Raw genomic sequence first — 27180 nt, 5'->3', positions numbered from 1 at the left:
TCTCTCTCACACACATACCCTCCTGCCTAGGGATTTGAAGATGTGACTGAGGCTGGTTTGTAATCAGATGAAAGACGAGTATAATCCCGAAGCTCCCTCCATCTTTTTTATTGCTGGAGTGGGGATGCTGAAGGAGCGGACGAGGGCCAGGATGGGTGACGTGTGATGGTAAGTGCTGTACGACGGATTCTGCCTTCATAAGGACCTGGACTGACGCTGCACTCTTGGGAGTCTGGGATGACCAGTGTAGAGAGTGGACAGGTAACGACGTGCCAGAGAAGACAGTAAATAGAAGCTTCGCCTGTGATTGAGAAACAAGGTAAGAATGTCTTTTCAAAAAAAGAAAATTGTCTGTGATCATTTTTTGATGTGTGTGTCTTTGGATGGGGTCAGACGCACTGAAGGTAGCTCTCACCTTGTCAGGTATTTTTGGATTAAATAGAAGAAAGACGCACTTTGGCCTTGAGTTAATTAATAATGAGAGGCTGTTGCATCACACTGTCTAAATATACTGAGAAAATAGACTGCTGTTTGTTTTAGAAGGAAAGGCTCTTTCAGTTACTTTACAGCTTTAAGTTTAATTTAGTTTTGCGTAATATTTCTCTGTGATTGTGAAATTTATATCACAATCTCTGTGATTGTGCAATTTATATCACATTTGTTTCATGTATGGCATAGCACTAAGAACAAAATAAACATTATAATGGAACCTTTTTATTGAATGTCAAGGTTCATTTAACAATCTAACATTGTTAATCTAGCTTTTTTACGCACATGTTTCATACTTTGTGATTAATATATTAAATTATGAAAGTTGCTAACACTGTTGCAGCCGAGGCAATTCATTTAATGTCTTAATTTCTTTGACTGTTGGATTTTTTTCTGTCTCTTGATACTGCGGCAAATGAAAACACAAAAATGTAATACATAGTTTCTGTTCACCACTGAAAGTCCAGCCAACTTTAATGACTTTAGTAGTCAATCTAAGGCCATATATACTTGCAAAATAAACAAAGTTTTGCAAATAAAAAATAAAGTATTGAGCAAAAAAAAATAGATAAATAAATTCAAAACTCTAAAAATGACAAAGTAAAAATTTTATTTTAATAAATATTAATTTTGCTAACAAAAAATAATGAGAAATAAAAATGAAATTTGAAAAAAACCTGCAAATAAAAATCAAGCAGAGCAAAAAATAAATACAAACATTTGCAAAAAAAATGTAAATATATATATATATATATATATATATATATATATATATATATATATATATATATATATATATATATATATATATATATACATTTTTTTTACAAATTTCTTTATAGCATTGCCTTTGAAAAAACATCCAGTCAATTGCAATGCTCATTTTGATAAGTTTGCGATGCTGTTTTCACTTTGCACTTCATGTTTTTGCGCGTTTTGGCCCTGATTTGACAAGGGGGCGGAGTCAAAGGAACTGTTCTTCACAGTATCTATGCTGTTGTCTCAAAGAATAGCAACAGCATATTGCAGTACTTAGGGACAGTAGAGTGAGAAATCAAACCCAGTGGAATTAGGACTGTGGTAGACTCACAGACACTTCAACCAGCCTTTCCCCTTCTCAGTATACTGTCAAATAAATGTGTAGATCTGCTGTGAACAGCATTAATCGAGCCCAATCCATTGAAAAGTATTACAGAAGATCTGTTCAAATTGTTCATGCTAGTCAGAGTATTTATATCCAAGAGATGTCTCTTCATCACATCAAGGCTATCAATCTTCAGAACAATCGTGTTGCTAAATATTTATTACTGTCCCTTTGAATTGATTGGTTTGAATGGATCCAAGCTAACTAAAAGTTTGTCTTTGTTTTTTTAAAAAACAAGCCCAAAAACAACAACTTTCAATCAACTTAAAAAATTAATCAACTAAAAATATCTTTTCATCCTCTTCTTTTCCAGCAGATATCTGATGGCAGAGGCTGGACACACCATATCATTCCCACCAGTGGGAACAATCCCCTCAGATCCCCTTGTAACAGCTGACTGCTGTTCATCAGAGTTGAAAGCTGAAGATGTGCTCAGGAATAGCTCCAGTGAAGCCCCAACAGAGCGCCTAAACCATTGCCAGATTGATCAACACAATGCAAGTCCCCACCGCATTGCTGAGACCCATGTATCCGACAGTGTGTGTTTACACCCAATGAGCCATCAGAATAAACATGACTGTAGTGGGTCACTGATGGTGCATAAGGACCTGAATGATCACAGTTTGTTATCAATACAAAGAAGCCACTCTGACAGCTTGCAGATTTTTAAAGATGCCGCAGCGTCTCCTCGCTACTGTGAAATGGGCGCATCGTTTTGCCAAGGACGAGAGAAGGATGTTTGTGCGCAGTCATTTCCTTCTTTAGTGTGTAAACAGGCCATGCCACTTCAACAAAGCAACACGGTGACCACTTCCATCAGAGCTGGAAGCAGCGGGTCGAGCAGCCCAACTCAACCAGCCAAACACAGTTTCATTCAGATCTGTGAAGTCATTCCAGAGTCTACCTGCCCCAAATTTGAAAAGCCCGTTTGTTGTAACTCTCACTTCCACCATGGAGCTGTCAAGGACACGTTTGCTGCGTATTGCCACCCACAACCTATTCCTGCCCCAGCACAACTAATTCCACACTTGGTAGGAATGGATGAGAGCTACAAGGGCCAAGGACAAACAGGCAACCTGCTTGCTCTTCCTCGGCTCATCTCCTCTGTCAGCGAGACTGGGTTGGATGGTAATCGACTCCTCCGCTGCTGCAATATGGACTGCTCTTGGTCTGGTCCATTGCGTCCAGTTGGCGCCCATCAATGGGTGGACGAAAAGACGACGAGTGATGCGAGTACCATGACCTCACAAGAAGACCTGAGAGATGTAGGAGTGCAGGTGGGTCAGGACTCCAAAGAGCTTCCCCAGCACGTCTTCCCAGAAGTGTGTCTAGTCCAGCAGAAGACGTCAAAGAGTCAAAAGTCTCCAGTGAGGGAGGTGAAATGGGATGCTGAGGGAATGACCTGGGAGGTGTATGGAGCCTCGGTTGATCCAGAAGAACTCGGACTTGCGATTCAGAAACATCTGGAGATACAGATCAAAGAGACTAAGGGAATAGCTGCAAAACTTTCAAGGCAAAACACGACAACATCCCAGCACAGCTCAGGATCCATTCAGAAGAGAAAAAAGGGGTTTTTGGGATCCCTACGCCACCCTGCTTGCTGTTCCGGTACCACGGGTGCAGTAGATTAAACCACGTTTCTAGAATAACCCCAATGCAGCACATTTTGCTGATTTTCACTAGCTCATTAGTAGAGACTCCTAAGATGGAGTCACGCAGTGCTGTAATTACAGGCATTACTAGTTTCTAACTTGTAAAAAGTGTTTAAGTCCTTGTAGAACTTATAAATTGGGAGGTGTAACTTGTACTACCTGACCATTGCAGATATACTGAGATGCCACGTATGGCTATCCTATGAACAGATCATTCCAAGCCTGAGGATGTAAACAGCTCAATGTTGTACATCAGACGTCATTTTGAAATTACAGCTAGTCGAGAGATTCGAATTGTGCAGTCTTGGGGTCACTCAAAAAATGTGTTTGGGCATTACTGGGCTAAAGGACCTAATTGAGACATGTAGACATATTCAATAGAAAGATTTATATCCCAAATACTCTCGAGAATTGAATTTGACTGCCAAGCAAGATTCCATATAGGACAGATTCCAAATGCGGGATGTTTTAGAACTTACTTAGCCAACAGCAACAGTCATACATGTCAGAAAAATCTAGTCTTCCTTTCATTTTGAATTCTGCACTTTAAAAGGACAGCTCACCCAAAAATGAAACGTTCCTCATCATTTACTCACACTTACTCAAGTGGTTCTAAACCAGGGGTCTCAAACTCGCGGCCCGCGGGCCATTTGCGGCCCTCAGTGCAATATTTTGTGGCCCGCGCCGACCGCTGTACATTGACAGAATCAGCGGAGCGGGGAGAGAGAGCGCTCCCCGCTCCGCTGATTCTATCCGTACACATCGGTCACCGGCATTCCCCGCCCGCCGTGTAAACAAAGGGGCGGGGATGCCGGTGACGTCACCATGCACCCCGCCCCTTAGTTAGACGCTGTGACGGGCGGGAAGTAGGAGGGAACTCACGCCGGCCAGAACCAAGGTAAGCTGTTCCCGCCCCTGCCTGCCACTTAGCTACCTAGCTACAGCCTGCATCTTATATATATTATAGGTAGATACATTACAGACTGGTACAGACTGATGTGACTGGAGTGGGGTGGGGGTGTTTTATTTATACATATATACGCCTTTTTTTAGGTGAGGGAATGGAAGTTTTGAGTGAGTTCCCCCACTTTTTTCCCAAGGACTTGGCCTTTTTGGGAGCACATATTTGTGTGAGAAGTTATTCTCCACCTTGAACTTCAATAAGTCAAAGTACAGGTCTAGACTTAATGATGATCATCTTCAAGCCATACTGAGGGTCTCAACTGCTTCCGCTCTAAAGCCAAATGTGGTTCAGATTTGTGAGAAGAAGCGCTGTCAAGTCTCTGGCAACAAGGAGTTGGAAAAAGATGCCATGTTCAGAAGAACTGTTCATAATCTTCACTCAATGTTCTATTAATGTTCAGGACACTTAATGTTCAGAAGAAATAATTAAAACTGTTAATAATGACATTTGAGGACTTTTTTGTGTGAAATCCCTTATGCGGCCCAGCCTCACCCAGACTTTGCCTCCTGCGGCCCCCAGGTAAATTGAGTTTGAGACCCCTGTTCTAAACTTTTATGATTTTCTCCTGTGAACACAACTCAAGAAGTTCTGAAGAATAATTGGAAAATTCAGCCATTTACATCCATAGTAGGAAAAATGCCATGGAAGTCAATGGCTGTTTTTTCCTCAACATTCTTCAAAACATCTCAGACAGGTTTGGAACATGTGTAATTCAATGTGTATTTTTATAGCATCTACTTGGATGATGCGACGGCAGCCACAGGACAACAGCGCCAGTGCGCTCACCACACACCAGCTATTGATGGAGTGAGCAGATAGTAATACAGCTAACTCAGTGGATTGGGATGATTAGGAGGCCATGATGGGTGAGGGCCGATGAAAGGAATTTGGCCAGACCCCTACTCTTTCGAAGAAGTGCAGTGGGATTTTTTAATGATCTCAGTTTAACATCTCACTGTCAGTAGAGTGTCCCCTTTACTCATCTGGGGCACTTCACTTTACCTGCTGGCCTCACTAACACCACTTCCAACAGCAACCTAATTTTCCCATGTGTTCTCCCATCGAGATACTGACCAGGCTCAGCCCTGCTTAGCTTCAGTGAGTAACTGGTCTTGGGCTGCAGGGTGATATGGCTGTAATGGATGAGGAGTAAATGATGGCAGAATTTCCATTTTTGCGACTATGTGACAATTCCTTTAATTGCTGTAGACATTTGCATTGTAGATTTAATATTTTAGTAATTTAGTAAAAGATTGTGGGTTATTTTGTAACATATAATTTGTCTTTTTGTTGTTTTCCACGACTAAATAATTATTAATATTATAATACAAGTCGTAACATAAAGCAAAACTTGTTTAATTCTATGAAAGCACTGTGATCTGGGTCAGGGTGAAGAGTAACTGTGGCGCCACCTGCTGGTCAAAGCATGAAAGTAATACAAAGGTGTGATATTTTAGTGCAATTCCAAATATTTTAATATATTTTAAAATGAAATTTCCGTGATGTTCCAGTCTGCATTGTCACATGATGTTTTAGTAATCATTACTGTTTGTTGCTTAAGACAATTGTCTAATTTTAAGTGTTTCATTTTTGTTTACTTTTACAAATGAGCCCATCCTTCCTTAATAAATATTTTATTTTATAAAACTCTTACTGACCCTAAACTTTCTAAATATTATACTAATATAACAGTACTAATAAATATTAGCATATTAGATGTAGCAGGTGAGCTTATTAGTTCTTACAGTTGATTAGACATTACATTTCTGAATGATACAATTTCCAGTCAGATTCACCTTTTAAAAATAATTTATAAAGGGTCTACTGGAGCATGGTGTAACAAGTACGGATTTCTGAAATAGAAGCAGGATTATATTTGGATTTACACATGTTGATACAGAAGTAGAGTCCAGTTTGTTTAGTTATTTGTCAAAAGCTAATCAAATGTTTCACCAGCAGCATTGTTTTTGTCTGTATTCTAATGTAACAATAAAAGCAATATGACAGATAATTGAAAACGTTTATATTTTTTTCTGTTCTATTTTATTCTATTCTGTTCTATTCTATGTTATTCTACTCTGTTATTCTGTCATTATGTTGTTTATTCTATTGTTTTATTTCATTCTATATTATATTCTGTTGATTCTATTCTGTTATATTTTATTATATTCTGTTTATTGTATTCTCTATTATTCTGTTTCGTTTATTCTATTATGTTCTGTTTATTCTATTCTATTTTATTCTGTTCTGTTTATTCTATTCTGTTGTTTATTCTATTGTTCTATTTTATTCTATTCTGTTCTATGTTATTATGTTGTTTATTGAAGTGTGTTTTATTTTATTTTAATCTGTTTATTTTATTTTGTTCTATTTTATTCTAGTCTGCTTACTATATTATATATTAGTCTGTTCTGTTAATTCTATTCTGTTCTATTTCATTCTATTCTGTTTCTTATTCAGTTCTGTTCTATTTTATTCTATTCTGTTCGATTTTAGTCAATTCTGTTCTGTTTTATTTTATTCTATTCCATTCTGTTTATTCTTTTCTGCTTATTCTATTTAATTTTGTTTATTCTTTTCTGTTTACTCTATTCTGTTCTACTTATTCTATTCTATTCTTGACTTCATCAAGCTAAATGCATGCAATCTTTGCTTAAAACAAGTCACTGTGTGTATTTTTACATTTCTAATTTAGTAGACTGAATGTATTATTAGATAGCTTTGGAAAAGACCAAATGGTGCATTTATAGGCTACAATTATTCTGCTATGTTTGTCTCAAAAGATGGATTTAAACTAAGCATAAATTATTCACCTATAGGCGCAGACGATTATCGTTCTAAATTTTAATTGAATGTATTCAAAACTGCATGGTCTTTGGTTTTACCTGGACCATTCCAGACTATTAAACTTCTTCAAGCCTTAACCCTAATTATTTACGCGAGAATAGATACTGTCAATTTATGTCCGTAGATTGATTTAACGTATTATGAAGCCTATTATAATCTAGGCTACGTAAATAAATCCGTTTTGAAAACTGCATTTAGACAATAAAACGATGGAAGCTGTTATTCTAAACACTGCATTTTCCAGACCTGATGATCATACACCTGCCATGTTTTAATTCATCTCCAGCAGCAGCTCACATAGCCTACGAGCTGTGTGCTGCCTTATATAACGCGTGCATTTTATTTGATCTCACACATGATAGTGAGATATCGTGGGATATTCTGTGGACACGGACACAAACGGAGGTAAGTACCTCGATATGGCTGAAGATAAAAGGATTTAAATTAATGAGCATGCAGAATGACGGGTTGTTGCGGAGGTGTAGCATACATTTGATAACACACATACTACAACAAAGACCACGACGCGAGACTTGAAACGCCTTGTTTGTGAACATCAGTCGACGTCGTTAGCATTTGTCCCGTCTGTAAGAATTGATGTAATTTCTTTTAATCAAACATATCGGTCTAAGATATTCTCACAGACTGCCCATGGTTACTGTTTAATTGGTTACATTGTCGTGTTCTTAATACGAAATGAATTATTGATATAGTGACCATTTTAAATGTGACCAGGCGAAAGATGTTGCACAAATCGCATTATTCTGGATATGGATTGTCTTCAGTGATACAGTTTTAGGAAAATATACTCTTCTGATCTCAATATCAGTTATTGTAGACTGTAAATGACCGTATTTCTTGACCCAGTTGGAGAAAAGCCAGATTACCTCGCTTCATTAAACACAACCATATCATATTTAAGACAAAGATATTAAGACCTATTTAATAGGAATATTAGCTCATTATTAGCAACTGACAGTTTATTGTTTTATGATAACCTACTTATATGTAAAAGGATGGAATTATGTTTTAAAAAGCAATACGAACAGGAATAATATACCAAAACTCAAATAAAATTTTAAATGTTAAACAATTATCCCAAATGCTTGGCCATTAGTTCATCCAAAAAATAAAAAATTACTTACCTGCACCCAAGTTAATCAAAGTATAGTTTCTCATACTGAATATAAAAGGGTTTTGAAGAATGTTGTTTACAGTCAGCCATTACCTCTATTGAAAAAAAATGTTAATAAATAGAAAATATGAATTATATCAACTGTTTTATTACCAGCATTTCTTAAAATATCTTGAATTTGAAAGAAATTCAGTAATAAGTGGAGTAAATGACAACAGAATTGATATTTTTGGGCGTTACTTGTGTTCATTCACCCATCCATGGATGTCATTCTTTTTATGTGAGCACATACATACTATAAAACCATCTGAAGTGATTTTGGAAGATTCTATTTTCCTTTGTAAATTCACAATTATTTTTTAACCAGTTAGTATTTTGGAAGCAAAATCAATAAATGAAACTATTTAAAAAAAAAAAAAAAAAAAAAAAAAAACTATATTCATAAATGGCAAGAATATACACACAGAAAACACCCTTAGATACAAAACACACACACACATGCAATATATGTTTAGAAAACTTACAAAATAAAATGTAAAACATGCCCATAACACATTCAATGATAATAGTTTAAATAAATTATATAGATTGCACAAGGAATTCAGTATAGAAATAAATTATATTTTACAATAAAATTACATTGTTATGATAAGGTGAATCAAAGTTAACAGAAACTGTTTTTTTCTTCACTAAAAATGACAAACGTTTTTGACATTGTGATTCATCACTTAAACTATGCATCTGGTTCACAACATCTGACAACCAAATACCCCAAATACTTTTTAGAGATTTCTAACTTTGGCCTTATGGTGTTGTTCTTGACCTTTTTGACACCAAAACCCATAGCATTGACATTTATAAAATGTAAATGTGTTTTAAAAATATTTTTTCAAAGTATACAGATACAAACAGGGGTCACAGTGGTGATTGTTTTGGTAAAATTGAGTTTTAGTGAAGTAAAGTTATTTTTCATTCTTTTCTTAGGGGTAAAAAGAATGATGTAAAATAAAGTTATACTAGTCACAAACAACCCAGTGCCGCCCAGAATGCAGCTACATGTTCCAGCATATATGTAAATATGTGCATTCCACTCAACAACAAAATAAACACAGAAGAAAATTAAGAGTGATAAGTAGTTAAAGGTGCCATAGAACGAATGTATTGACATTCACTGTAAAACCCGTCAACTTTATTAAACAAAATGAGTGTAGTTTACTCAAATTTACTGAATTCTACTCAATTGAAAAGAGTTTTGAACTCAGTGTTGAAGGTAATGAGTTAATTAAATATCTCATTACTCCAACCTAAATGGAGTAAGTTCACAGTATAGATTATTATTTTTTTAACTAAAATGGTGTGTAGCAATTCGTTTCCTTAAATGGTTTGAGTTGCCTTAACTTATTGGGTTTTACAGTACTCAGTTGGTTTGAGTTCTCTTCATTTATTGGGTTTTACTGTGCTCAAACTGCTTTATTTACTCAAATGAATTAAGTTCAGAGTACTCATTAGGATTAGTTTTTGAACTAAAATTTTTTTTGTTGCAATCGGTTTCCTCAAATAGTTTAAGTTACCTTAACTTTTAGGGTTTTACAGTGTACGTTTTAGTTTTAACATAAATAAAACACAGGCAGGAACTAATATCAGCCTCTACATAAATAGTTGAGTTTTTGATGTTTATTGCCATCCATTCCTTTGAGAAAGAAACACAGTAAACACTGAGTGATATGATATGATGCATACATGCATATTTAGCAGTGGATTGTTTCCTAATTACAAACGTATGCAGCAAATTTCATAATAAACATGTTAAACTAATCTTTAAAACTGACTATGTGAATCCTTAAGGTAGCACTGCATACATTTACAATCCATATATCCTGCATTTTGCATTCTGACAAGCTGTAAACATATGAGATTGAAGCATGGTGGCCTCTCACAGAACTGCTAAGGCTTTTTTATACTTTTGTGTCGAGTGATCGGTGTGACCAGTGGCGCAGTAGGTAGTGCTGTCGCCTCACAGCAAGAAGGTCGCTTGGTCGCTGGTTCAAACCTCGGCTCAGTTGCCGTTTCTGTGTGTAGTTTGCATCTTCTCCCCCGTTCGCATGCTCAGGTCTCCCCCACAGTCCAAAGACATGCGGTACAGGTGAATTGGGTAGGCTAAATTGTGTGTGTGTGTGTGTGTATGTTTCCCAGAGATGGGTTGCAACTGGAAGGGCATCCGCTGGGTAAAAACTTGCTGGATAAGTTGGCAGTTCATTCCGCTGTGGTGACCCTGGATTAATAAAGTGACTAAGCCGACAAGAAAATGAATGAATGTACTGTGACATGACGGTATGACCTGTGACGTAAGCCTCGCGTGTAGTTGTGCAAATGCTAGATGGCAGTAGGATTTTATGTTCCTCTGTCTTGAGTAACTTCGCGAGTGTTTTTTGTTGTATTCTGATTGCTACAAGTAGCTAAAACACACTCATTCGGAGGTGGGAACTGGTGGATGTGCAACAACTTTAATCATGAGGTAAACACAAAAAAAATTCCAACTCGACATTTGTAAACAACTCGCTCTATCGGGCTTGCAGCTCTCACCAATGCCCCTGTTCATCAGTCAACCAATTACAGAGCTTGCGCTACATGGTTGCAACGTGTGGTTGGATTTTTTTTTTTGTGAGGTGCGCATCAGCATCGGTGTCAGCCATGGCTATGTGACCGGATGAAGGCTGCACCAGACCATACGCGTGCGGCCCGTGCGCTTGACGCATAAGTTTAAATAAGCCTTTACTCTTCAAGTTAAAAACAGTCTAATTTTCAAAATTAAAGCCTTAGAAGTAGGCATAATGCACGCTTAGATAAACTTAAAAATAAGAGAGAAAATGTAATCTCACTAGGAAACATTAAAGCCAATCTAACACAGCATGCATTTTAATGATCCCGTGTGCACAGTTATTCCAACTGACCTCTTTTTTTTACACTCTCAAGATTTACATAAGTACAAGGAACTCTTATTTTTCAGATATGCCTATTTTCATTCTAAGGAACCTTCAAAACACATTTGAACACAGTGGTTAGAATTAATCCTTATTTAACATTAACATTTAAAGCAGCAGATGGCGGATATGTTCATCTGCTGCGTAAGAACTAATACACTGTAACTATTGTTTTAGTGTGGATTTTGAGCGTTCATCATCATCTCCACACTTTTCTTCCAAACCCAGGGTGATCCAGAATGAACAGGGCAGTCGCCACCTGCTGTATATTTCTCCTGCTATCAGCTTTCCTGTGCGATCAGGTGATGTCCAAGGGTGGCAGAGGAGGTGCCAGGGGTTCAGCACGGGGCACTGCTCGAGGTGGCCGGACGTCCCGCGCAAGAGGCTCCCCCGCTGTACGGGTCGCAGGGGCTGCGGCAGCTGGAGCAGCAGTGGCACTCGGAGCTGGAGGGTGGTACGCATCAGCTCAGCGTCGCCCGGACGACAGCTCAGAACGTGGAGATGACTATTACAGTAACAGAACAAACTGGGAGCTTTACCTCGCCAGGACATCAGGCACAACAGTGCACGACTCCACCATCACCAGACTTTCAGCTCTGCTTTTACCAATAAACTACATGATGCACTTTGCCCCTTGAGGCAAACAGCTTAATAAGCTGCTTATATATGTTACTGTGCAACACCCATGTTTAAAAATGTGTACTTTGTTGCACTCGAAGACAAACGAAAGATTAAAAATCCTCTGTTTAGTTAAGTAGACATTTAAGAAATAGGATCGGAAGGGTTAGACTGCTTAGTTCGCTTCAACAGGAGCATTAGTAACTATAAACCTATAGTCTGCTTGAATTATGCTGGTTACATCTCGTCCTGGATGGCAAAAATACTGTGTTACTGCTGAAGAAGCACCACTGTCTTTGAGATTTACACAAACAAACATTTTATATGAATCTTTGTCTGTTATATTTAAAATATTTTGTTGCTGTAACACATTTAGATGATAAAAAAAAAAAAACACTGTATGTCTTTCTGTACCTGTACTTCCACTGCGGAGGTGTGTAAATGTCCTGTTTATAAATTCCTACTTTAGTCATACTTTGATGTATTAAAACAATTTTGTATTTCTCTAGTAGGGAATTTTGATAACCTGTAAACTAATGTGAATACTGTATGTATTAAGTGTTTAATAAGCTGTGAAATTAAATGTTTTAGTATATATACTGTATATTTAGAGAGAGAGAAACACTATAAATGTTCTGTTTGCCAGCCGTTAGATATATTCAAGATATAATTTTAGAAATAAAAGCAAACACGTGCCAAGTATTCCATATAGTAATATGAATGAGAACTGTGAAAGAAAAAGAGTCAAATGAAGTATTTTTGTGTTGCCAGTTCCAGTTTGGTTGTAATCTTTGTGTGCTCACAAGATATCAAAGCTGTTCAATTGAAACTGAATAATTTATTGTAACTTATGCAGTAATCAAAAAAGAATATATTCAATGCACTTTTTCTAATAACTACACAATAAAAGCAAAGATGTGTCAAAGATACCATGCGCACAACCTTTTAATTAAAACATCAAAAGTATTAAGTGCTTCTCAAGTGTTCAGTCTTGACTGAAGGTCAAGCTTTCAAAGCAATAATAATTACCAATCTGCTATTAAACATTTGATTAGTCGAGCATTACTTTTCCAAGTTCTCCTTTCCGGAACGCTCTGATGAAATCATAGGCTGCTGCACTGTAGTCTGGCAACTGCACCGTGATGTTGCCTAAAGGGTGGATTCATCATTGGTTAAATACATTCCATAAGCTGTGGTTTAACACAGTTTTCCCCCCTATTACGATCTAATATTTTGCATATTACCTGGAAGATTGTAATATATCAGTTTGTATGTAAAATGTCTGCAAAGTTTTAAAGATCAAAGTGTATGAAAAATGTAGAAATACGTAAGTCAGCAATAATTCCAAATTCAGATGTGCTAACAATGACATGCTGTAAATGGTAGACCGATCAAAACAGGTCGGTTCATCTGACTAATCAGATTAGAGGTCAGAGCAGATAACAGAGTAAATCCTTGGGAAGAATTAAAGGAAAATTAAATTGACTAAAACAAAATTTTTCGAAGTTTTTTTTTTACTTTAACCTAAAAAAAGTTAAATTATTATTTGTACATTATAGACTGCTTTATGGATGGTTTATTTTACAGTACTGTGTATTTTATCTTCTATATGCATATGCTGTATAACAGGGCTGTCCAAACTAGGTTCTGGAGGGCCGGTGTCCTGCACAGTTTAGCTACAACTTCATTTACCACACCTGCCTGGAAGTTTCTAGTACACCTAGAAAGAGCTTGATTAGCTGGTTTAGGTGTGTTTAATTGGGGTTGGAATCAAAATTTGCAGGACACCGGCCCTCCAGGACCGAGTTTGGACACCCCTGTTGTATAATATATGTATGTATATTTTATTTATTTTATATAGTACTTTTTCTTTTATTGTTTGCCCATAGTATCAGATAACATTACCCGTGTTGTATCATATACTGTTACAAAGTGCTTAAAACTTAAAAAAATTCTAGAAGTAAAAGTTAAAGGAAATAACATTTTAAAAACATGATCAATCAAAATGATCACGTTGTTTTAGAGCAGTTTTCAGAAGTAAGACTGAAAGAATATCACAAACAGTACTGTATAGACATCACGAGAGCTGTTGATGAGGAGACCATATCAACCAGAATTTGTCAGATTTGTGATGTTTATCATAGGTGAACTTTACCAATGGCAACCACATAGCAATCTGTGATTTCCACATTTTTAAAAAAAATGGAGCTTGTGGTGCAGACCGAAATATTAATAATAACTCTTTACATTAAGGTTCTATCAAATTTTTTGAAAAAGGAGATCCTCCCTTTTCTTATGTAAAATGACGACCTTCTAAAAAAGCATAATGTAGGCACTTTATGAAATTAAAGTTCGCTTTATTTATTAATTATGTGAAATTACTGAAATGAAAACGAAGCGACCAGACTGAATCTACTCACCAACACCAGTGATGGCCTTTACACGTCTGGTCTTGCCAAGTTTCACTGCTATACACTTCAGTACATGTTGAATATCATCACAAGGCTCTTCAAGACTGTACTTCTCTACATAACTACAGGAGAAATTGTCACAATCATTATGGATTTCTGTTCTGTTCGTGAAGCAGTACTATGCCACACAACATCATCAAATAATTATTTACTGCTCACAACTCCATTATACATACCTAAATCTTTCTAGTCTGTTCAATGAAAAAAGCAGAAAATCTGCAATGACATCCTCACCAACTAAATGGTCCAAAACCGTACCTGTTTAAAAAGCACAAACATTGGACCACCTCACAATTAGGATTATTGCAACAAAGACACTAAGGTAGACTTACCACATAAAGCAAGTTTCATTCCCGTCTCTATGTTTTCTATTCTAGGTGGAAGAACTCCAGGTGTGTCCAGTAAATGAATTATGGGTCTCTCACAGACCTAGCAAAACATAAATCAATTTAATGTTATATGACAAAAATAGTGCTGGGTGGTACAATCCAGAAAATAGAAAAAAGGGCTTTATATAATACATAAGCTTAAATATTTAACAAAAGGATTTGATCTTATTTGATTATTTTGTGTACTATTTTAACCTTATAAATATAGTAAACAAAATATGACTTTAAATAAAAAAAAAAAAATTCAAAAATAAATCACAAGTAAAATCTTCTCACAGACACAAAAAATATCCTAAGTAAGTAACAGGAAAATATTACTTAAAGGTGCAGTAGGTGGTCTGCCAAAATGCTTTCCGGTCAGCATATTATCTTTGGACGGCAAGGGGGTGGGGGTAGTGTTTTGCGTTTCACAGATACGTCTTCTGAAATTGCGAATGAGCGAACCGCAACATGAGAGCATATAACCCACTAGGTCAAGTCATTCACCAGTTAGAAATGTAGTAAGTGGTTGGCCGGCGACATGCAGGAATTTCACTTATTACCAAGCTACACTTACATGCTATATCAAAGTGAATATTCAGAGTAGCATGGTAAACAGTATCAGGAGACTGTCATTGTTCTAAAATAAACCAATGTGAATATAAAAAAGCAACTTCTATGTAGTATTTACTGGTGTTTTAAATCTAAATCGATGCTGTAAAAGGACCTTATGAAACTAAAAATAGTCACTACAATCATTCTTAGATTTAAGTGGTTGAACAACATGTCTGTGCATATAACCCTTCATAACACAACACAATCTACATCAGCTTTGGAGGGGGACTAAAATACTTTTAAAACAGAACATTACCTGTCTAATAGAAATACTTCAGCCATGGTGTCGTCCTTCCTCTAGCGTGCAAAAGTAACTTCAATATTGATTCGGGATTTAAAAAAGTTTCAATCCAGCATTTGATTTTACCACGACTGTGACTGTCTCGTATGCATGTGATGGTGCGGTGCGCATGCAGGTGTGCACACGCTAAAACAGAAGCGTGCAGAAGCCCAAATCTACATTTGTTGACAGACAGTTTGGGCTACTTAAAGGAATTATGGGAGATGTCGGCCTGACAATATTTATTGGATGAACATTTTTTTTGTTTAATGCCTTACCAGGATATAAAAATACATTTAAATACATTTAGATCGTTTACTTTAATCAGTACTATTGTACTGTGAAGAGACTTTCAACCAGCACAACTAAAAATTTTATTAAAGACAGTCACCTACTGCACCTTTAAATATAAAATTTTAAATATGTAAACACTTTAAGGAAACAAAAAGATGATTTTTCTCAAATATACAAAAATATAAACAATTATAGTTATTGTATAAATATTGAAACCAAGTGATGAACAATAAGGTATATGCACACAGACTTTTAATTTTTAGCCAGCCAGCCTCAGAGCTTCCGGTGAACTCTATCTATAATAGTCTATCCATTATAAAATTGCCACATTTAAGCTCTGATTTTTTAAAAGAAATTAGTGAACTTCACTGCCTGATAGATATACAATATTAAGTGGGTCTCAGACTAGACAAGAAGCATAACATAAAATTAACAAATTTCCCTGCCATTTCTTTAAAATATGACCTTTTTTTACACCAGTATTTTCAATGGAGTTTCTGTGCTCGCTTGCTGATCCTGATGATAATATTGATTATTACATGCTCTTTGATCTCGTTTTACACTTGAACAACTAAATGAATGCCCTTGGCTTGCATGGTATGGAACTAGTAGAGCTGCACATTGATGGATTTGCTCTTCAGTTTTTGGACTCTCAGTGAATATTAAACCACACTGACCTGAACTGAACTAAATTGAACTTAAACTCTGAAAACTGAACTGACACTGTTTCAATTCACTATAATCTTCTATGCGAAGCTGCTTTGACACGATCTACATTGTATAAACGCAATACAAATAAAGATGAATTGGAATTGAATGTATTATAATTTCATTACAACATCCATGCTGTAAAAGGAACCTAATGAAATTGACAATAGTCACATTAAGCTTTCACCGGAAGTTTATCAATGGCTAAAAACACTAGCTGTGCATATAGCCCATTGCTGAATGTGCGTTGGCCATGCCCACTTATTTACGTTTCACGATATATACAGAATAAATCTTTTATAGTTCTCATTTTATTCCGCAGTAACGATATCTATCATCATACCTCCCAGCCCTAGACAAAAACAACCCAAATTAATCAACAAACTCATTATAATTAATACCTGAATTTTAGTCAGGACAGCCTTTGTAATGCCTGGTTCAGCTCCGACTTTTGAAGCTTTGCCTGATGGTAATAAAAATAATCAATGCTTAGGTCTTCTGTGGGTATAGGAATTATTGTCAGCATATTTCTAAAGCATACATTTAATACCTTTTTTCAAATATGTCCTCCTTAAAGCATTAATCAGTGATGATTTTCCCACATTTGGCACACCAATGACCATCAGGCAGTAACATCTTTCCTGCACATAGATGAAAGAGAAAGTCAGAAAACTTTGTATCCAAATGTACACTACTAAAACAATTCAAACTCACCTCTTCCCTGTGAAAACGTGATGTACTTTCTATCAGCTTCGACACGAGAGGAACAATCTGGAACATCAGACAGCGAATGACAGGATGCTTAAAATGAAAATGTGCCAGGTTCTTCAGTAGAGCTTTGTTTAGAAATAAGTGATGTAATGTCTGACGCCGCTCACCTTTTTTACATTCTCATCATGTTGTCTTAAACAGTCTGTAAATAAAACATTTTTCACACCCTCTCTCTCAAACTGCTTTAGAATACTCTGGGGACGATAAAAAAAAACTGTTAAATTCACTTTCAGCACAGTATAAAAGTACATTTGGTGCTTTCATTTATGAATAAATTTAAGTTCATAATGAAACACATTAGATAATGATGACACCTGCTTTTTCGATATGTCTGCCACATCCATCTTGTTCAGTACAAGTAAGTGTGGCCGGACATCAAGACTCTCCTGAAATGAGGAATTTCTTCCTGAAAAGGGTATGTTGGCCAGTTAAAGAAAAACATTGGGATTTAATCATTTAGAATTGTAAGATTTCTTCCATTAAAAAAGGATATTCTAGCATCGTGGATCTCAATAATGCAGTCAACATTTCTTAGATTGGCTCTCATCTGCTTGAGTCCTAAAAGGAGAAAGTCACAATGGTGAGCTATTTCTGCATGACAAAGTGGAAAGACATGATTAATTATACATATATGGATCCCACTTTCAGCCAAATGTCAAATTTCCAGACATTTACTGAGAAAAAAAGCTGAATTTCCATGGTGTAAAATGAAATGAAAAGCAAGACACTAATGTGCTTTACATAACATTTTCTGTTATATTAATTGCTATTATAAGAGTAACAATGAATAACTAACCTCATATTCTAAATACAGTTAAAAGAAACAAGAGCAGCCAGTCTAAAACATAGTCTCTGCATTGCCAAAGCTCATGTTCATAAGAAAAGCAATAACAAATAAAATGTAAAAAATATGAATTAACTTGACCTTCAAGGTTTGAAATGGACCTTTTAATAGTTCACGATAATCAAAAATTTGGATTAAAAAAAAAGTTTTCCTAAGACTAGAATCAGTGTTGTTGAACAGTTTGACAACTTTGATGAAATGTTGAGAACTACATAATTTTTACGACATGATATATTCAAACACCCACAGATTAAGGTAAAGGTGGCTTTATAATACCACATATGTTCATTTTTGAACAGTGACAACTTCTGACATGGTGGTGCCTACTGCCTATGAATATTCGGTCTAAAATTGCATGCAAGTATGACTTCAAAACAACATTAGCACTATTTATTTGACTGTAAACAATTTTGTACTGTAATAGTCATTGGCTGCTAACATAATTTCCCTATTAAGAATTTGCAAAGAATAATTTAATGAAAATATATTATTAAGGAGAAATCCGAATGTGTGAATATAAAACCAACTTCACCTCTATCACCCACAGGACATACTTTTATTTGACTGGCACAAATAAGATGACGTTGATAAGACTACAGTGTGTCTAATGAATATTGAATGACTGGAATGTTATTGAAATGTCAGTCAGTCAGTCAAATCAATCAAAGTGATTTAGAGGCAGAAAACGAACAAACAAACAATAAAAAACAAAGCATAGCAACTAAAACATTCATATAAAAAGAAAATAAATACATTTACAAGTTTTTATGAATAAAGTTACATAAAAATACGGCAGTGTCTCGCTAGTACAAGGTTATAAAAAATAGATTAATAACTAAAAATTTATAAATCACAGAAAAACACTTATTTTTTGTGAAATTGAGTGTCACGCACCTTTAGCCATATGTCTAGGGAACCAGTGCGTCACATCGCGCTCACCAAAGTCAAACACACTCCTAAACTTTGCAGCATTAAGTAAGGAATGATAAATTCTCATCGTGTGCAGTCGCAATCAGTGTATTTCCAAGATGAACACAACAAACCAAGAATATCGCACAAGTGAACGAGTTGGATTAATTTAAGACACCGTGGTAAACATCACGCTTGCACTGAGGCCACACTTCTTCTGTGTTGTGATTATACAGAGAGAAACGCAATTATCGCCACCTATAGGATTGTACTGTACAGAGTTCATTGATAGCTTACATGAGAACTGCAAGGTGAATGCGAGTCTAGTATCTTATAGTACAATATTGTATAATATTGTATAATATAATATAATATAATATAATATAATATAATATAATATAATATAATATAATATAATATAATATAATATAATATAATATAATATAATATAATATAACTTTGACCTAATATTTTTAAGATTAAGTGTAATATGTCTGAAAGTGATATCATTAATTAACCTACAGCACTGGTCAAAAAATGTAGCTGGGTATAGCCTACTGAAATAGGCTACTGTTTCTGTAATTTCCCCGTCTTCTCTGAAAAAAAAAAAAAAAAAGCTAAAGAATGCATTGTGGCAAGTCAAGAAGTGTAATGTATTTTCAGCTACTCTTTTAGTATAATATGATTCTTTCTTCTGATTTCTGCTATTGCCATAGTTCTCAACCTCAGGTCCCGTAGGGCACATCAGCAAACTTTCAAAGAGCCTCAAAGTAATTTTAAATAATTAAAATCCATTTATTGGATTTTTTCTAAAGAAAATAAAACTGCCATTTGACCATTCAAATCCATTGATAGCCAATCTGTGGCTGCTAGGGCATTGTGGTTGCTTTGTATTCTGGGTGGTTTCTATAGGGAGATTATACTTGGAGGTTTCTATGGCTTAAAAACTAGGTGGTCCTAGATGGTTTCTGTTGTGTTGTAGGTGGTTTATAGTGTGACTTTATGGAGTTTTTACTAGTGGTTTGTTCTCAGTGATTTCAAGGGCTGGTTTTCAATAGGCCTTGAGCTTGAACTTTCAAGGTGCACAAACTTAGGATTGTTTAAAATTATGAAAAACAAAAAACAAAAAAAACTTATAATACATTGTAAGAGCCGTCGCCTATAGGACAGACCCAAAACCTGGACATTTTTTCCCTTCACTTTGTCAATTGGTAAATTTCTTGCCACTGTCACCACTGGCTTGCTTGGTTGGGACTTGTGGAGCTGCGTATAGATGGATTCGCTCTTCAGTTTTTGGACTTTCAGCAGAGAACATTAAACCACACTGAACTGAACTAAACTGAACTTCAACTCTGGACTGATTCAATTTGCATGTTCTTCCCGTGTTTGTGTGGGTTTCCTCCAGATGCTCCAATTTCCCCCACAAGTCCAAAGACATGCGCTAATAGCGCTATAGGTGAATTAGGTAAGCTAAATTGTCCAAAATGTATCTGTGTGAATGTACATGGGTGTTTTTCAGTGATGGAAGGGCATCCACTGCGTAAAAACGTATGCTAGATAAGTTGGCGGTTCATTCCGCTGTGGCGACTCCAGATTAATAAAGGGACTAAACTGAAAATGAAATGAATTAATATATTTTAAAGTTAGATCAAACTGTAAAATGGCCTGTATGTTTGCTTTTTATGGGTAAAACAATCCTTAACCATGAACAATTACAAAAGGTAAAAGGGTTTATTTAAACTTAACCCAAAATATGGGTTAATATAATATTGATATTAGGTATAATCTATTGGATTAGTTTTATTATAGCTTAACATAGGCCTACTGTAACCTATTTTAGAGCGCTTTTGAGAATCATGTATCACAATGTAGCAATAGCGCTCTCACGTGCCAACACGTGGGACTTCAGAAATTGCTATTGTACCAGTTATTAATGGAATTTGCCACATACACGGAATATTTCTCACGTTAAACAATAATTCAAGAATTCTATGTCACCGAAGTAGTTAAATAAAATAATTTGTATTCACTTTGACTAATTTTCATGACCCTGAAGGCATAAGCCGAGTGAGGAAAGTGAGTGAGTGGAATAACTTTGCCTATAATTATCAAATGAATTACTTTTCAAACTTAGGCCTACTTCTTTGAACAAAATTTGATATCCTCCTTAAAACAACAACAACAACAACAACAACAACAACAACAACAACAACAACAACAACAACAACAACAACAACAACAATATAGTGTCCATGAAAATACATTTACATCGCCACTGATCTAAAAACACATTTATTTTTAGATTTCTTTCTTTCTTAATGTGTTAAATTATAGAATGACATTACATATTTGGCTATTAACGTTATAGAACTCTCCACTGAATTTGCATAATTCATTGTAATTTTCACCTATCAAAATTGACCTTTTATCTGCGTCACAAAAACTGGTGCATTGCTGTATAAAAACTGGTACAACTCTTCCTTTCGGGAAACACAAAACCAGAGAGAGGCAGAGAGTCACTCCCTGAACACCACTATTAACTCCACCCTAATTTACATAGGACAGGTGTGAACACAGGTGTGTATCTGAGACTGTTTAGTTATCTAGTGGCTGCCGTGCTGAGCGAACACTGTCCACAAACTTTCCTCGATTTATCTTCACTTCGAAAGCAGTTTACCATAAAAAATGAACATGACAGACTTCCAGCTTCCTTTGACCGAGTATGAGTTCGAGCGTCACTTTGATGAAAGGCTTGCCATTGAATGGATGCAGGACAACTGGTAAGAGCTGTCTATGGTTTAGGTAAATACACCTGCGCCTTTGCCTGCAGATTTGTTGTAAACTCTTTTCTTGGTGTCATCTTCTCTTTCAGGAAAAAGTCGTTTTTGTTTGGCGCTGTGTATGTAGTGCTTGTGTTTGGTGGACAGCACTTCATGAAGGACAGACAAAGACTTGATCTCCGGAAAGTGTTAATGATGTGGTCCCTCAGTTTGGCCATTTTTAGGTGAGTAAAAATGAAGTAAAATATAAATATTATCCCGTTAAATTTTTATATTTTTTTATATATGTTTTATAAAATAAATCTCTACAGGCAAGATTAATACGGTTCACATTGGTGATTGACAAGTATTTTTTAATACAAAGTTTATTTTTTATTTATTTATTTTTTTTGTAGTTTAATCATAATTTAACCATGGTTTTGAGACACCATTTGTAATAAAATAAATGTGCCTGAAAACATGGTTAGGGCTACTTTTTTTTTTTTCAAAGATAAAAGCATGGACATTGTTTGTAAATGATTCTATTCTTGTACACTTACCTCTTCTAGAAAATATTGCTCAAGAGTTCACATGAAAAAAACTGCACATGCTTTTTTTTCCTCAAAGGATTCCTGCGTATATAGGTTCAGTAATTTCAGTTTTATGGTGATGAACACAAAGTCAAAGTTAGTTTTATATTCACACATTCTGACTTTCCTCAATATAATTTCATAACAGTATTATTTGCAAACTCTAATTAGCGAAATCATATTAGCAGCCAATGACTATCAAAGTACAACATTGTTCACAGTCAAATAAAGTGTTAATGTTGTTTTCAAGTCATACTTGCATTCTTATTCCAATCGAATATTCAAAGTAACATGGTAAACAATATAGAGACTTCTAAATGAACGAATGTGCGAATATATAACCAACTTTACCTCTAAGTGATGAACCACTGCCTTTCATTGCTTTTAATAGTGAAATTTATAACTGAACTTAAAAGCAGATTGAGGGAAAAAAATTAAATGGCATTTGGAGGATTCTGCATCTGAACTCATGTTTTTTTTAAATTGTTTTTTACAAAAATTGGTTAGTAATTTAGTATAGTATTATGCTGTTTAACTGTGACTGAATATTATTCTAAAAATGTAGGGATTTCTAGATTTATAAAACAGGTGATCTAAAAATCCAATTGTTGGATTAAAAATTAAATTCAATTAATTATTTGCCTAATATAACTCGCTTGTCTAAGAATTTATTTTTTTGAATTTATTTACCTCTCTTTTAAAGTTGAAACTTGCATTTAATAAAAAACATATTGCTCTGGCACACAACGTCCTCTAAGCAGGCTTTCTGTGACTGTAAAGAGTTTACAGGTTTAGATATAAAAATTCACACTTCCAAAAATTCTTGAATTGGTGCCAAAATTTCTAAATTTATACAATTGTTATTGAATATTACACAATCAAACAAAACAACGGAAGAAAAGCACGTAGTTGTTTACTTTGTTTTTTACAATCTGGTCAACAAATAAAAAGTTATTCCTAAATCTTTATTTGGTAGCAGAATTGTTTAAATGTAAAGCTTTTTTTATTAAAATTTTACAATACATATTCCAAAGTTGCTCGTTGTAGTTCATGCTCCCTATAATTGTAAACAGTTTTCTCCAGTAACTTATTAATGTTTAGTCTTAATGTCTCAAAGTCTTAAATTTGTATTGATAAAACCTGCTGGAATCCTGTCCTAAGGAAACTCGTTTGCCCTGAACTTTCGACCTTTGAGATGAAACCGGACCTCTCTCCCCCTCAATATGAAGGCACAAAAAATTAAAAAAAATAAATTACATTGATTTTAATCTATAGTTGAAAATCCCTATATTGTAGTGAATTTTGGCTGTTGGATATTAAGTTACAAAACATGGTTGTTATAATAGAAAACAATATCTATTGTTTCCTGCACAAGTTCAGTTTGAAACATGAGCATGCCAGCATACATGCCAGTGAGATGTTTGAGAGTTATCAATTCATGTGCTTTAAGTCTTCAGTGTCTATTGTTTAAGGCTGGCTTTGGTTTCTTTTTGGGTTGGGGGAAGGAGTCTTATTCACATCTCCACAGAAGACAGAGATGACAGCAAGCACAAAGTAACTATTTGCATGTTTGTGAAAGGCACAATGCAATATTGTGATTGGATGGGCATCACATGCTCTTTAGATCTCTCACGGCAACTGGACTTTCACCACATAGTGAATGTTTTGGTATTGATTTGTTAAACACAGAAACTGCCTGCAACCATAGCAGTGTTTGTCTGACATGCCTAGCATGCTTCTTTTCTCCCCCCCACCCCACCTCAGAGTTCACTAGAGGCCTGTATTGTTTATGATTTGTTTCCATGGTGTTACTGCCTTGGCAGACAGCATTCATATGCAGTTCATGTTTTTTTCTTTTTCAGTATCATTGGAGCAGTGAGAACTGGGTGCTTCATGTTGTACATTCTCAGCACCAGTGGTTTTAAACAGTCTGTTTGTGATCAGAGCTTCTACTATGGGCCCATAAGCAAGTTCTGGGCTTGTGCTTTTGTGCTGAGCAAAGCTCCAGAACTAGGTAAGCCTTTTTTTTTTTTTTAACCCAAAATGACCATCTTTTGACCTTTCACCTGCCCTCATGTTGTTCTAAACTCACATGACTTAAATTTCTGCTGTAGAGACAAAAGAAGAAATTGAGGAACAATGCAGTTGTTTAGTGTCAGAGTCAGTGGAGTCCACAGCAAAACTTGTCCTTATGAAAAAGATGTTGTAACTTTAAGGCTTGGTTTTACAAAGGAGTTAAGATGGATTATTTACTTAGGCAGCTTTTATTAAATTGACTTTGAGGAACCACTTATGGTGTGCATCTTGAGACAAAACAATAGCACTGGTGCATTTTGAGTTGTCACTGCAAATTATTTTTAGTTAAGACATGCTCACACATGCAGTTTAGTCTAAGGAATAAGCTGTAACTCTGCTATTTAAAGGCAAAATTGTGAAAAATTAGAAATTGTAAATGCCATAATTTTGCATTTCTTAATTCCAGAAATTGCAATTTATTTGTATAAATCTGTTTTTTTTCCTTGTCTTTTATATTTGATTTATTGCAGTTTAAGGTTCCTCTCACCTTCACCAACCTTCTCACAATTGAGTTTACATATTGCAATTATGACTTTTTTTATTTTTCTTCTCGGATGCAAAGGGGAAAGAATTCTGTTTCTTTTAAGAAAAAGATCAAGAGTCATGCTGGGACCCACTGACTTTAATTGTTAGCTAAAAAAACAAAGCAAACAATCAGAAACCATACCAACATTTTTTTTAATTAACTGAATGATGCTAAAGTTATTTGATTCTAACCTTACACAATATATTCTGGTTTTATATAGAATTTCTTACATATTTCCTAACCCTCACTTTGTTTCCCCCCACAGGTGACACCATGTTCATTGTCCTGCGCAAGCAGCGTCTGATCTTCCTGCACTGGTATCATCACATCACTGTGCTGGTGTACTCTTGGTATTCCTACAAAGACCAGGTCGCAGGTGGAGGCTGGTTCATGACCATGAATTACACCGTCCACGCGCTCATGTACAGCTACTACGCGGCCCGTGCTGCAGGACTCCGTGTGCCGAAACCCTGTGCCATCCTCATCACATCCTCTCAGATTGCCCAGATGGCCATGGGCCTGGCAGTAAGTGCACTAGTGTACCGGTGGATGCAGGACGGGGACTGTCCATCTTACCTGGATAACATAGTGTGGGCTTCACTCATGTACCTCAGCTATTTGCTACTCTTCAGTTCTTTCTTTTATCAGTCCTACATGAAGAGTTCCAAACCCGAAAGCATCAAAAGAGAGTAATTTGCAGGCCTTTTTTTGACTGTTATTCTAAGATACATTTATTATTATTATTATTATTATTATTATTATTATTATTATTTATTATAAGGGACTACAATCCTGTCTCTTGTTTTAGACATTGGCAATTTCTGTATGGCTGTTTATCTACATGCTTTCATTTTCTGGTGTTAGTTAAGCAACAAATACAGCTCTTTATAGTTCAGAACTTTTTAAAAAGGTTTTGAACAAAGTCCAAACAATTTTGGTCGGAGTTAATTCCCCCCAGGAGTGTTTGTTCCTGCAGAGAAAGCCAACAATTTTGCAGGGTTGACAGCATGCCATAAATCCATCTGTGACATATGGTTTACATCATAGCATGTGCCAAAATCCTTGTAATCTATGCTTGCGGTCTGAAAACAAGCGAGTGATTTGCTAAGAGTCTTAATGTAAACCAACACGTTTGATTGGGCCACACCTTTTAAATTTCATCTGTTCGGTACATGGTCTCCTGGAGTGTAGGTGTTGATGCGTACTAGTCTTTAACCTCATGATGTCACAGAAACTTGAATTATCTGTGCTGACTGGTTAAACGGGTTAACATTCATTTTAATTGACGAAAATATTTTGACTGGAATTCTCTCTATGGACGACGCCCGATGTCCTTGTTCATTCTGTGCATGTTTCTGTCATGAGTTCACCGCAGCTCTGTTCTAATGAAGTAACAGCATGTTAAACCAGTTGAAGGATTGATTGATTTGAGCTCTTGTTCACTTTTTGGGTAGAGTCGGCATGAAATACTTTCTCTCTGGCTGTGTTGAATTGCTGCTTTACAAATGAGTTAAACCATAGCCGTCCATGTAATGGTGTTTGTTACTTGAATCTCTATTATTAAGCACAGTTTTATTTATGAATTTAACTTGTATATCACACATGGTCACATTTGGGATATCGTTTGTTTTATGGTTGTCTGCGTTTAGCTTTCTACTGAAATTACAATGATGAGGTTGAGCACAATGATCATTCTTAAGGATTGCATTGTATTAGAGCACAAACCTTTGAGAGGATATTCAGTGAAATTTAACAGGGATTCTGACACTTTAAAAATGCTGCTATTGTCTGAGATCTTGTTTCTTTTGTTTATATCAACTGTGAAAATGTATTATATATTTGCATTTAAAGGACATTATGATTGTTTTAAAGAATTTTTTATGGCTTTGCCTTTAAGGATGGCAGCATATTACTTCACTTGTTTACATTTTAGGAACAGCAAAGTTAAATGTCATGGCATTAAGTTACAAAACATTTACTCCTGTATTTTAATTACCAAGAATGTAAAAAAATAAAAATAACATGCCATATGTAAATATCTATTTTTCCAACCGGAAGGTCTATACACCATTTTTAGCCAGTATGATGTAATTATGAATGTGTATTTATTTGTTGTCTATAAATAAAGCTGTTTCTGTA

At 35.6% G+C, this 27180-nt stretch overlaps 4 protein-coding genes across 13 annotated transcripts in view; 3 read left to right on the top strand and 1 right to left on the bottom strand.

Moving 5' to 3' along the window:
* Positions 1-6267, top strand: part of si:dkey-191g9.7 — a 6331-nt gene extending 64 nt beyond the window's left edge. The window contains exons 1-2 of one of the 2 annotated variants that reach the window (XM_087279188.1): positions 1-319; positions 1950-6267. The exon at positions 1-319 is cut by the window's left edge and continues 64 nt beyond it. In XM_087279188.1, coding sequence (XP_087135314.1) covers positions 1957-3264 — 1308 coding nt within the window. In that variant the 5' untranslated portion in view covers positions 1-319; positions 1950-1956 and the 3' untranslated portion in view covers positions 3265-6267. Of the gene's footprint in view, positions 320-1946 lie in introns of both variants that reach the window. The other variant, XM_087279187.1, reaches the window with a different exon arrangement.
* A 1182-nt stretch (positions 6268-7449) lies between these two features.
* sprn (shadow of prion protein) lies at positions 7450-12757 on the top strand. The gene is given in 2 exon segments (NM_198981.2): positions 7450-7501; positions 11441-12757. A coding segment is annotated over 1 exon segment (399 nt). The 5' UTR covers positions 7450-7501; positions 11441-11451; the 3' UTR covers positions 11851-12757.
* mtg1 (mitochondrial ribosome-associated GTPase 1) lies at positions 12649-19316 on the bottom strand. 9 transcript variants are annotated; one of them, XR_015504895.1, is made up of 11 exons: positions 19076-19311; positions 17831-17895; positions 17652-17756; positions 17445-17531; positions 17281-17337; positions 17117-17207; positions 16968-17029; positions 14634-14730; positions 14478-14559; positions 13633-14363; positions 12649-13477 (listed from the first exon to the last, which is right to left on the bottom strand). XR_015504895.1 is itself a non-coding variant. In XM_087277304.1 (11 exons), the coding sequence occupies exons 1-11, from the start codon at positions 19176-19178 to the stop codon at positions 12882-12884; spliced, it is 960 nt and encodes a 319-aa protein (XP_087133430.1). In that variant the 5' UTR covers positions 19179-19311; the 3' UTR covers positions 12649-12881.
* A 2406-nt stretch (positions 19317-21722) lies between these two features.
* Positions 21723-27180, top strand: elovl6l (ELOVL family member 6, elongation of long chain fatty acids like). The gene is given in 4 exon segments (NM_201500.1): positions 21723-21870; positions 21963-22094; positions 24302-24453; positions 25307-27180. Coding segments are annotated over 4 exon segments (807 nt in total). The 5' UTR covers positions 21723-21775; the 3' UTR covers positions 25735-27180.

This window comes from Danio rerio, chromosome 13 (assembly GCF_052040795.2).
Source record: "Danio rerio strain M-AB ecotype USA chromosome 13, GRCz13ab, whole genome shotgun sequence".
NCBI lineage: Eukaryota > Metazoa > Chordata > Actinopteri > Cypriniformes > Danionidae > Danio > Danio rerio.
The sequence above is the reverse complement of the archived record's forward strand: the minus strand, read 5'-3'. Positions and strand labels throughout refer to the sequence as shown.

Bases quoted from the DNA above. Each gene is read 5' to 3' on its own strand.
- mtg1 (XM_087277304.1), bottom strand. From the start codon at position 19,178: ATGAGAATTTATCATTCCTTACTTAATGCTGCAAAGTTTAGGAGTGTG. The intron at 17,757-17,830 runs ATATCCTTTTTT...TAACTGGCCAAC, and splicing joins TTGAGATCCACGATGCTAGA to ATACCCTTTTCAGGAAGAAA. The intron at 17,338-17,444 runs GTGAGCGGCGTC...CTGATGTTCCAG, and splicing joins ATGATGAGAATGTAAAAAAG to ATTGTTCCTCTCGTGTCGAA.